Below are 11,714 nucleotides of genomic sequence, written 5' to 3'. Positions count from 1 at the left end.
CACAACACTGAAAACGTAAATCATGACAAAATCAGACATTAATCAGGCTTGTTAGCACCTTACACCAGTACAGAGTCAGAGAGGCGTGTTGGGATGGGTGTGCGATAGGGATCTACTACTGAGAAAGGAGAGGATCCAGTGTTAGAGAGGAGTGTTGGGACAGGTGAAAGGTGGGGATCTAGTACTGAGGAGGGAGAGGAATAAGTGTTAGGAAGGAGTGTTGAGACAGGTGTGTGATAGGGACCTGGTACTGAGGAGGGAGAGGAATAAGTGTTAGGGAGGAGTTTGGGACAGGTGTGTGATAGTTATCTAGTACTGAGGAGGGAGAGGATCCAGTGTTAGGGAGGAGTTTGGGACAGGTGTGTGATAGGGACCTGGTACTGAGGAGGGAGAGGAATAAGTATTAGGGAGGAGTGTTGGGACAGGTGTGTGATAGTTATCTAGTACTGAGGAGGGAGAGGATCCAGTGTTAGGAGGAGTGTTGGGACAGGTGTGTGATAGGGAACTGGTACTGAGGAGGGAGAGGAATCAGTGTTAGGGAGGAGTTTGGGACAGGTGTGTGATAGGGAACTGGTACTGAGGAGGGAGAGGAATCAGTGTTAGGGAGGAGTTTGGGACAGGTGTGTGATAGGGACCTGGTACTGAGGAGGGAGAGGAATCAGTGTTAGGGAGGAGTTTGGGACAGGTGTGTGATAGGGAACTGGTACTGAGGAGGGATCGAGTGTTTGGGAGGAGTTTGGGACAGGTGTGTGATAGGGACCTGGTGTGTGAGGGAACTGGTACTGAGGACGGTTTCTGTGTTAGGGAGTTTGGGACAGGTGTGTGATAGGGAACTGGTACTGAGGAGGGAGAGGAATCAGTGTTAGGGAGGAGTTTGGGACAGGTGTGTGATGAGGAACTGGTACTGAGGAGGGAGAGGAATCAATGTCACAGAGGAGTGTTGGGATAGTGGAAGTGAGGTGAGGATCTACTGCTGAGGAAGGGGAAGGAATCAATAAAATTTGAACAGATTAAGAAATAATAGTTGGTCAATAACAACTTCAAGAGAGCTGACTGCTATATTAGTTATCATCAATCACCATGGTTAATAACAAAATATTAACTTAAATCTAATTTTTACTGTCATTGCACTCAACTGAAATTTCAACTGATGTATAAAACATAGATATGTGATACAAAACAGTCAATACTCATTGTAATTCGTACATCTAAACCTTATGTACGTTATCATACATCAAACTGGTATCCTGCCTAACACAGTTGATTATCAGAAAATATTGTCCCTGTATGTTTGTTACATCTAGATTCCAAATCATAATTTTCTGAATAGTAAGGTAACATTGTAATTTACAAATAGTGTCTAACAGACATGATTCAACTGTAAAAAGAAACCGGCATGCTTCATACAATCAGTCTCTCAAAAAGACACCAGAACAGTAATCATGTTTATTTGGCATGTTTATTTCATTAACAAAATTATTCTTATTTTGGGATATAAATAAACAGTCATGAAAATAAAACCAGAGATATGACATGTATTTAATGAAAGGCTCACATGGAACATAAATAAGCAGAACAAATTCCTGGTCCATGTTTGCTGCTCAAGGAGAAGATCGCAGGAGTTATTTCCCTTCGCAGAACAATATCTCTAGACATTTTACCAGCAGCATTATGCAGGATGTTAATCTATTATGGGAAAAGATCATTCATTTAAATTTTGTCCTATATTACAAGTATGCAGGAGTTTGAATACATCAATTTCAGATAATATCATGTTATTGTGAAAAGAATGTATATATGTAAAAAAAAATGGTGAAAAAATATCCATAAGAAAACTGAAAACACTCTTGAATGAAAAAGATGGAAATCATGATGATAGGTTTGGCTTATTTTGTATCTGTCATATTTTACTTAATAACTATAAATTACTGATTGTGGAAGTACTTATAAATAAATCAACAAAAACTATTGACATTTTGGACAATTTACTAATTGAAAGAACGAAGAGAAATTCGAAAAGAAGAGTTTGTCAGCAGATTAATCTCATCTTAGATCTTTGTCAATCAGGGTCAATACATATTAACAGGCTACATATTGTATTATGTTTTACCATTATTGCTTCACTATATAATCCATTAAACTGGAGGAGCTCTTCAAACATGATTCTCTTTAATGATGGGCTTAACAGATCCCATCTTTATTTCATAAAATTTCAAACATTAAAAGAAAACTAGGTTGTGAAATTAGTGACAGATATGTTTTTATTACATGTCATCATTACAGAAAAAGAAACAAATAAAAGGGAAGTTATTGTGAACGCGAGCAAGTCTCTCTGCTTCATTATAACTTCCTTCTAAAAGGTACAAGTAGAGGTTTGAAAATGTTTTTTAAATCTGAAAGATTTTCCCTGAAGTTGATTTATACACAGTGTTGATTCATATTATCTTAAAGATTGACTTTGCGTAATTTTTATGGATGGCATTCTCCATGCTGACCTGATACCTGTTACAATCCTATGGTTGGCTTAATCACAAACATCTGGTAAATATTTATATCACGATTACCTAATTTAAAAAAACAGTTTGTTCTGAGATATCACATAACCACCAGACAACAAACTAATAAACATGAAAACTTTTGAATTTTGAAATCTGATGCCATAAATAAATTACCTTATTGTTTAAAATCCCACTGTGTACTGGTACCTAATTGAGTTATTGATGACATAATGCTATATAGGACACAACACACACAATATATGATGACATCATCCTTTACTGATAACATAATGCTTTGTAGGACACAACACACAGTATATGATGACATCATCCTTTAATAACGCCAGTTTTACTGGGGAAGGGAGCACCCGGGCTTATTCCGGAATGTGACCAAATGTTCACATGATCACAGTAAAATTTTTGGATAAAAAAACCAACTAGAAAAATCCAAACTGATGATAAAGTACACTAGCGAAATAAAAAGAAGGCTCATCTCCCTTACCAACCCTCCTTCTAACTTTTACATAGCACTCTAAACTTTCATCTTGACCAGTTGTTGGTTACTCAGATGTAATTTCCAGAAAAGAAACATGTGACATTTGTAAACTTAAAACTGAATCAACGTTACCATACTCGTCCACGAAAATTGTTAGCATTTCATCCTGTCATGTTTATTGTAGCAATATAATCATCTAAATTTTAGCTTGTTTGTCCTTCAATCAGGAGAGCTAAAAATAGCATTACTAATAGTTTTATTGAATAACATTTAAAGTCACATTATACAGAACAATATAAGAATTTGATGACATTGCTGGAAGACATATTAATTAATGACATTTGCATCGGTAACTTATCACACACAGCAGTCAGGATTACATCATAATCTTATTTTCATCCAACAACTTTCAATAATATACCAGTGACAAAAACATTACAATTCAACAACACCGTTTCCAATGACATCATGATCACAGATAACTACACATTGTCTGTCCTGTGTAAATAATTTGTATGGAATATGTCAATTGTTGTTTTGTGGCAAGGTCGAAGGTCAAAGTCACAAAATCCTATTGTAAATTTAGATTCTGTAGCTTTGTAGATATCCAGTCCACGTCCAATTTTCAAAACCCAGCCATTATTGAACCTGAAACAAGTAAATATACGGTCTAGTGGTATTCTAGAAAAACAGGCAAATTGATTGATGATGTTGAAATGAATTTTCTTGAGATGTTCATGTGTCTATAAGTAGTTACGAGTACCACTTTGTAGCATTGTACTGAAGTGAAAACAAAAAGGAAAATTAATCAAGCAACAGAATTACATGTTATAATAAAGACAACCTTGTCTGACAGGTAAAACTAGAGGAGAGGATCTCCACACAAGATAAAAACAAAATTGTAGTAAGTGGAGAAGACAGTGATATATGCATTGATGATGTAGCAAACTAAGTATTAAATATATCAGGTGAAAATTGGGGGAGATAACATCAAATAGAAACAACTCTTCTAAAAATTGCTGAATCTAAACGTCCTTGAGAATCTAAATGTCCTTGAGAATAAATGTCCTTGAGAATCTAAACGTCCTTGTGAATCTAAACGTCCTTGAGGATCTAAACATGCTTGAGAATCTAAACCTCCTTGAGAATCTAAACGTCCTTGAGGATCTAAACATCCTTGAGAATCTAAACGTCCTCGAGGATCTAAATGTTCCTGAGGAATTTACTATCATTATACAGATATGAAGCCTATGTAGTTTCAAACAAATTATTTAAAAAGATGAGAGAGATCTTCTGACAAAATTAAGATGTTGAAAAAAATAAAAACAAAAGGAATTTCAAAAACTGTTGAATTAAAATGCTGTTCAGATAACAACAACTTCATGTTATGGTGATTAAGCTACCTAGTTTGAATGAAATGATTTGAAAACTGTGGGAGGAGAACACTGAATCAATAAAAGTTTACTACAGACAGATCAGATAATACCACTCAATATTATATCCAGTCCAATGTTTTGACAGGCATTTAATAAGATATTATGAAACAAAATGGATACATACTTTGTTGACAAAAGTTATCACTCCAACATATCTTAATCATCAGCATAATTTTGATTTCCTTCATTTCAGCAAAATGAATCTTAATTCAGAAATAAAAAATTGTCTTTTGTGGTATTTACATTGAAGTTGATAAGCAAGTTTGAGAGCTTTTTTAATTACATTCCAATAAATATACACTCACACAAAATGATAATAAATGAGAAATTGAAACTTCTTGACTTATCAGATTTTGGATTTGTTTATACTTTAAGTTCTTAACAAGGAAGGCCAGGATTTAAAGAGTGACTTTATATATCAAATATATTATCTATTGTGTAACTTACTACAAGTAGAATATGTTGACAAGGATTTTACCTACAACTCATTCAACTTCTATACTTCAGCCTACAAGTCTTTTCATTATTCTATCTTTCTACATAATTGATTGGCGATGTTTATTACTTTTTTGTCTTAGTTTCTATCAACTTTTACCCCCAGTTATGTTTACATCACTCACCTGATTTCTCGGTCATGTAAGGAGTCGTTATACTCGACAACCAGTTCAATGTTGTGTTTCTGTAAACTCCTTGTCAGCTGTGTCAGTCTATTGTGCTGTTGTTGCCTTGAGTCTTCATTCTGTATGTAAATAATGACCAAGATTCAAATAACTTCATCACATAAATTGTCTTAGGTTTATTCCAGTAAAACATCTACCTATACATAGCTACCTGATAATAAATCACTTCTATGCATGGTTCAGTTTCCTATATATTAGTATTAAGTAAATCATGAACAATGGTTTGTAACCCTAAACAAATCCTGGAGTCCTGGGGTGGGATAGATATTTACTGGAATAGCCTAACAAATCCTGGAGTCCTGGGGTGGGATAGATATTTACTGGAATAGCCCTAAACAAATTCTGGAGTCCTAGGGTGGGATAGATATTTACTGGAATAGCCCTAAACAAATCCTGGAGTCCTGGGGTGGGATAGATATTTACTGGAATAGCCCTAAACAAATCCTGGAGTCCTGGGGTGGGATAGATATTTACTGGAATAGCCTAACAAATCCTGGAGTCCTGGGGTGGGATAGATATTTACTGGAATAGCCCTAAACAAATTCTGGAGTCCTAGGGTGGGATAGCCCCCTAAACAAATCCTGGAGTCCTGGGGTGGGATATTTACTGGAATATTTACTGGAATAGCCCCCTAAACAAATTCTGGAGTCCTGGGGTGGGATAGATATGGAATAGCCCTATCCTGGAGATATTTACTGGAATAGCCTAACAAATCCTGGAGTCCTGGGGTGGGATAGATATTTACTGGAATAGCCCTAAACAAATCCTGCAGTCCTGGGGTGGGATAGATATTTACTGGAATAGCCCTAAACAAATCCTGGAGTCCTGGGGTGGGATAGATATTTACTGGAATAGCCCTAAACAAATTCTGGAGTCCTAGGGTGGGATAGATATTTACTGGAATAGCCCTAAACAAATCCTGGAGTCCTGGGGTGGGAAAGATATTTACTGGAATAGCCTAACAAATCCTGGAGTCCTGGGGTGGGATAGATATTTACTGGAATAGCCCTAAACAAATTCTGGAGTCCTAGGGTGGGATAGATATCTACTGGAATAGCCCTAAACAAATCCTGGAGTCCTGGGGTGGGATAGATATTTACTGAAATAGCCTAACAAATCCTGGAGTCCTGGGGTGGGATAGATATTTACTGGAATAGCCCTAAACAAATCCTGCAGTCCTGGGGTGGGATAGATATTTACTGGAATAGCCTAACAAATCCTGGAGTCCTGGGGTGGGATAGATATTTACTGGAATAGCCCTAAACAAATCCTGGAGTCCTGGGGTGGGATAGATATTTACTGGAATAGCCCTAAACAAATCCTGGAGTCCTGGGGTGGGATAGATATTTACTGGAATAGCCCTAAACAAATCCTGGAGTCCTGGGGTGGGATAGATATTTACTGGAATAGCCTGACAAATCCTGGAGTCCTGGGGTGGGATAGATATTTACTGGAATAACCCTTGTAATCATAAACCATTTTACTTGGGAGTCCTATTCAATGTAAAATGTATGTATCAGAATTGAATGCAAAAATAACATACACACCATGTACATATCGAAATGGCCTCTTATACCTTAAGATAGGTCTATGTCACAAACATCATAAAACACATCCTTAATAATACCACTGGTGACATCATACAGATTGTGTTTCATCGAAAAACATTGTTTTTTTTCTTTAAAGAAAACAATAATTTTTACACAATGAAGCAAGAAGCTAATTTATTTTTGAACTGAAATGAATTCACCGTGCATTATATTACCTCATCTCTGGCAGTATATAGACGGACTTTATTCACAGGAGATTGACTCTTCACAAGCATCTCACAGAAACGTAGGAAATTGTACATCTAAAACAGACATCATCATCCCACATACAGTATAATTCAACAACTACAAACCTTTGATTTCGGTCAATATGGTGTTATATTGACCAGGTAGAAAAATATTGACTGAGGGTGACGTCATCAATATTTTCCCACCAGGTTGATATAATACCATATTGACTTGAATTAAAGGTTCTGGATTTTTATATTATATATGCCTCGGCTATTTTATCATTACTTTGTATGTATTTATGAAATAGTGTTATCTTACATTTGAACATCCAGACAAATACATAATAATCAGCATGTTTATTTTCTTAACAGAGTACAAAAAATTTTAAAAAATCTTTTTAACAAATGAAATGCCGGAATAGGAATATCACAAATCATTCTATAAGAAAAGTTCATCATCTTCCCGGCTGTTCTAAATATAGAAACATGCAATCTACTTTATCATCTCTTACCCAATCAGAATAAGGAAAAATCTTGACCTAAGAAATAGTATGGTAAATAGCACAAAAAAACAAGATAAAGAATTACTTCACAGATTTGATAAAGATATCAGAATGGATATAACATTCCATTGGTTAAGCATTTTACTCGTATCAAATATATTCTATTCTTTAATAATACTTAGTTTTATGCATGAATACAAAAGAAATATGAATTATGTCATTAATTATGACATAGTATTAATGATATGGGTAAGTTAAGAGGAGAAAAGACAGTTGTACAGGAAAACATGAATACAAGAAATATCTTAAAACCATAACAGTCAAAACCCTTTCATTCTGGTCTCAGCTGAGTGTCATACCCAAATTATTAGTATCAAGTAAATTTTTTGTACGTGTCGTCTCCCTTAGACTCTAAAAACAACTGAAAATTCCTGGCATGAACAAATAATACAAACATTACAGTATAAATGATAACAAAATTGGCAATTTTTTTCATGAAAAGATGTAAATATATAAAAAATCATGCTTCAGACTTATTTTCAAAGTAGGCTCTGAGAAGCCAGGACAAAGCCGAATTATACAGCTGTGCTATATGTGCGTTTTCCTGTTACCTGGTGTGTTGATCTAATGTATGGGTCTTCTATCTGGACCTCTGTCAGAAATCCATCCAGGTATTTCCCAAACAGGCTCTCATAGCCATGGCCTGTAGAGTACTCCTCTATCTGGATCTGTTCATGGGACTTCCCAGCTAGAGGACATATAGAAACAGACATTTCTGCATTAAATAGAAAGGATTATATATAATATCATCATCTTGGGCCTTTTGGTTAATGAGAGGAAGTTGCTTAAGCATTTCAACACATTTGATCCCTGTGACCTTTCATGCCAATCAATGTCATTCATATTAACTAGAGGCCAATCAACTTTCTGAATTTAAGAAATGATTCCCCACTCGCACCACGAAGAACGAAACACAATGACTATAGGTCATGACCTTGTGGCCAGATGACCTGAAAACAAGAAGAACCACAGTAAGAGAAATTGAATTTCTTTAAAATTTTCCAAACACACATATTTTTGTTTTTAGATATTAGGTACTTTATGCTAAACCAGATAAAGATATAATCGTCAATGAACTTTTTATCAATCTGATTACAAACGCAATGACACTGAATCAAACAGGAACACAAATTCAAAGAAGACACCTAAGTTATAGACATTCACATCAAGGTTGGTGATAATAATATTATAAACAAGTATTTGAGATTATTAGACATTTAGTCCACCAAATTACCTGATTGAGACATGACAGAATTTACAGGTTTACATAGACTCAAGTTTGTTGAGGTGATACATACGATAGTAGGAAAGGGAGCATGCATCCCTCTATGTTGTAAATTCCTGTAAGGGCCATAATGTAGTTTATACCTTCCTTGACCTCCTGGACATGAACCTTGATTTGTTCTGCCCGTCCCATGTACTCCTCTATCTTCTTTCTTACTGCATTCTTTTTCGTCTGGTCACTGGTACCTATGAGTACAATGAAAAAATCACTGTCAAATGGAGCTGTACACTTTGTTAAAGAAAATTTCCAAAACCCTACCCAAGATAGTCTGTGTTACTTAGGAAGCTCAAATTCTTCATATGCTGATGTGGCTATGTTCTAGAGCAAGATACTACCCTTACTGCTGTGTTATTACAACAAGAAAATCAGTGAAACTAATGAATGCTCTCTGAAAACAACTGTATTGGTCACAAAATTTTAACAAATGGCCATAATTCTGTAATTAAAGAATTCCAGGTCCTGAATTTGGTATAATGCGCATTCTTTTGATAGGACTAATGTACACACAAAGTTTCATGAAGCTATGCTTATGACACAAACTTTTAAGAAAGGGCAATAACTCTGTACTGACGGGTCATGGGTCCATACTTTACTCCACTACACTTTGCTTTTGTATGACTAACTTTAATATCCTTGTTTGAATGCTGGCATAGTAATGTTCCATACTCAAAATTTCAACAAAGGGAAATAACTTTGTAATTAAGAGGTTGTGGTCCCTTACCTCGGAACACTGCACACTGTCTTTATATGGTCAGTGTATACACAAAGTTTGATTACCCTACCTTAAATACAAACAAAGTTAAGCTACAAAAAATATTTTTTAACAAAGGGCAATATCACTGTGATTGAGGGGATGCAGGTCCTAACATTTGTACACTGCATATTGTTTTAGTATGATCAAAGTATACACCAAGTTTCACTATCCTACCTTAAATGCAAGTAAAAGTTATGCTTCAGACACAAATTTCTAATAAAGGGCAATAATTCTGTGATTGGAGGGTTGAGGGCTCTGAATTTGGTACACTGCACATCTGCATAGTATGACCAATGTATACACCAAGTTTCATTATTCTTGCTTAAGTTATGTTCTGGACATGAAAGGACTTATTGACAAGGCAGCAAGTATATGCTACAGCCAAAAATGTTTATGGAGCATAACAAATGTGAATTATAAAGCTAATAGCTTATAATAATCATGCTTATCAACCTGGGTTGAAATGTGCAAGGAGTCTTAATGAGGAAGGAAATCAAAGTACCTGAGGGAAACCAACATAGACAGGCAAATGACACCATACCTTTCCACATCAGAGTTGGGATCAAGCCCTCGGTGAAGGGCTTGTGTGTTTCAGTTCTCAACAATCAATTGTAAGAACAGACATGACAATTATATTTTCCTTGCACAGAATTAATTGCTATATTCTTGCACCTTTCACAATCAGAATATGATTTGGTGATGTATCAGCTCAAGCTCTCTAAAGCCTTATGTGGTTTAATTAAAATGCAAATGATCATCCCCTTACAAACAGAAAGTTTCCATCTTCTCATATTTCCATAACAATCACAATTTGGCTAGTACACCACAACTGGTTGATAAGTTCTCTTTACAAATGTTATTTTGCAATTACCAGAGACTGACAAACCTTTGAGGACCTCCATCAACAGATGGATCCCTTCCTGATAGCAGACTACGGATTCATCAAACCTTCGGCTAGCATCAAGCTCAACAGCACGGGTCAGCACCTTCTTAGCTGCAGTTTCAACACCAGCTATTTTGTCAGCCATGGTCAGAATGAAATTTGTTCTACATCATATACAAGACACTAGGGCACCATTGTTGCCTCCTAATCAGCGATACGCAAATCTTTAAAGAAAAAAAGAATGCTCAGTTATTTAATCTACAATAACGTATTATGGTATTGTGTATATGAATTTTGTGATAATCAATATACATGTATATAAGTTGATGTTATAAAGGATTAGACATTTTAATTTTTAAAAGGGGTTTTGTGCATCTGAAGATATTTTATGTCATCTTACCAATGAATTTTCAGTAATCTATCAGATGTTCTGAGCCAATATTAGTATGTTAAGTTTCTTCAAATTAATCTCACATTTATATACATCTTAATGGTTTTGTTTGTAACATATGGTGGCGTGTTGAGAGGTGCCTAAGTAGCAGAGACATATAATGTAATATTTATATGTACCAGCTTAATAGTTATTAAGGCAGTAAGCTATTTTAGGTGCACACAGTCAATCACCAGATGTGCTGGTTTACAAGACAATATCATACAATAAACTCTATATTTAATGCAGACAGCTTACAAAATTCCACATTTTATCAAGTATAAACTACCCCATGATATGTCTCTAAGTAGCGCTATGTAATTCTTACCAGAATTTATTTTGCTTATTACAATGTGGTCTATGGTCCCTGTGGATTTATTTATCTCTTTGTACAAACTTCTATCACTTCAGCTATTTTTTCTATAAGTACTAAAAATTGACAATTTTACATGAGTGGTTAGATAAATAATTTTGTATAATTGGAAAATGTTTGTGATACAGCTTAATAGTTATAGGTGACCATATAAACCTGATTTCAATCGATAATCTATTCATCATGAGTATTTTATTACTGATTATAAAAATGAAACAGATTCAAATTATCATCACTATTCACAGAAAACCACTTTTTGTATACAGTAAGCTGTGAAGATACACGCCAAGCGTCATGTGATCGACATGTTTAAGAGCCAGTCAGTGGTAGAAATGTTCGTTAAATGAAAACTGAATCGCTAGACCTTATGAACACAATACAACGATTGAGCAGCCAACATATTATTGATATCAATTGGTTTCACAAACAAATAGTCACTAAACAGTATGGCACCTTGAATAGCAAGCTATTTACCTTCCAGTAAATCATAGTCGAATGTATGAAGTTGGCGCGGAAGTTTGGCTTTGTGAGCTAAA

At 35.3% G+C, this 11,714-nt stretch overlaps 1 protein-coding gene across 1 annotated transcript; it reads right to left on the bottom strand.

The window, feature by feature from the left end:
- Positions 1-1,440: 1,440 nt before the first annotated feature.
- Positions 1,441-11,709, bottom strand: LOC132560238 (MIT domain-containing protein 1-like). The gene is made up of 7 exons (XM_060224900.1): positions 11,653-11,709; positions 10,379-10,599; positions 8,822-8,923; positions 8,005-8,141; positions 6,876-6,962; positions 5,051-5,169; positions 1,441-3,642 (listed from the first exon to the last, which is right to left on the bottom strand). Exons 2-7 carry the CDS (start codon positions 10,518-10,520, stop codon positions 3,477-3,479), a joined length of 753 nt encoding a protein of 250 aa, XP_060080883.1. The 5' UTR covers positions 10,521-10,599; positions 11,653-11,709; the 3' UTR covers positions 1,441-3,476.
- Positions 11,710-11,714: the final 5 nt, after the last annotated feature.

The sequence above is a fragment of the Ylistrum balloti genome, unplaced genomic scaffold (assembly GCF_031769215.1).
Source record: "Ylistrum balloti isolate Yb309-2 unplaced genomic scaffold, AGI_CSIRO_Ybal_v1 Utg371040, whole genome shotgun sequence".
In the NCBI taxonomy this organism is placed as follows: domain Eukaryota; kingdom Metazoa; phylum Mollusca; class Bivalvia; order Pectinida; family Pectinidae; genus Ylistrum; species Ylistrum balloti.
The sequence above is the reverse complement of the archived record's forward strand: the minus strand, read 5'-3'. Positions and strand labels throughout refer to the sequence as shown.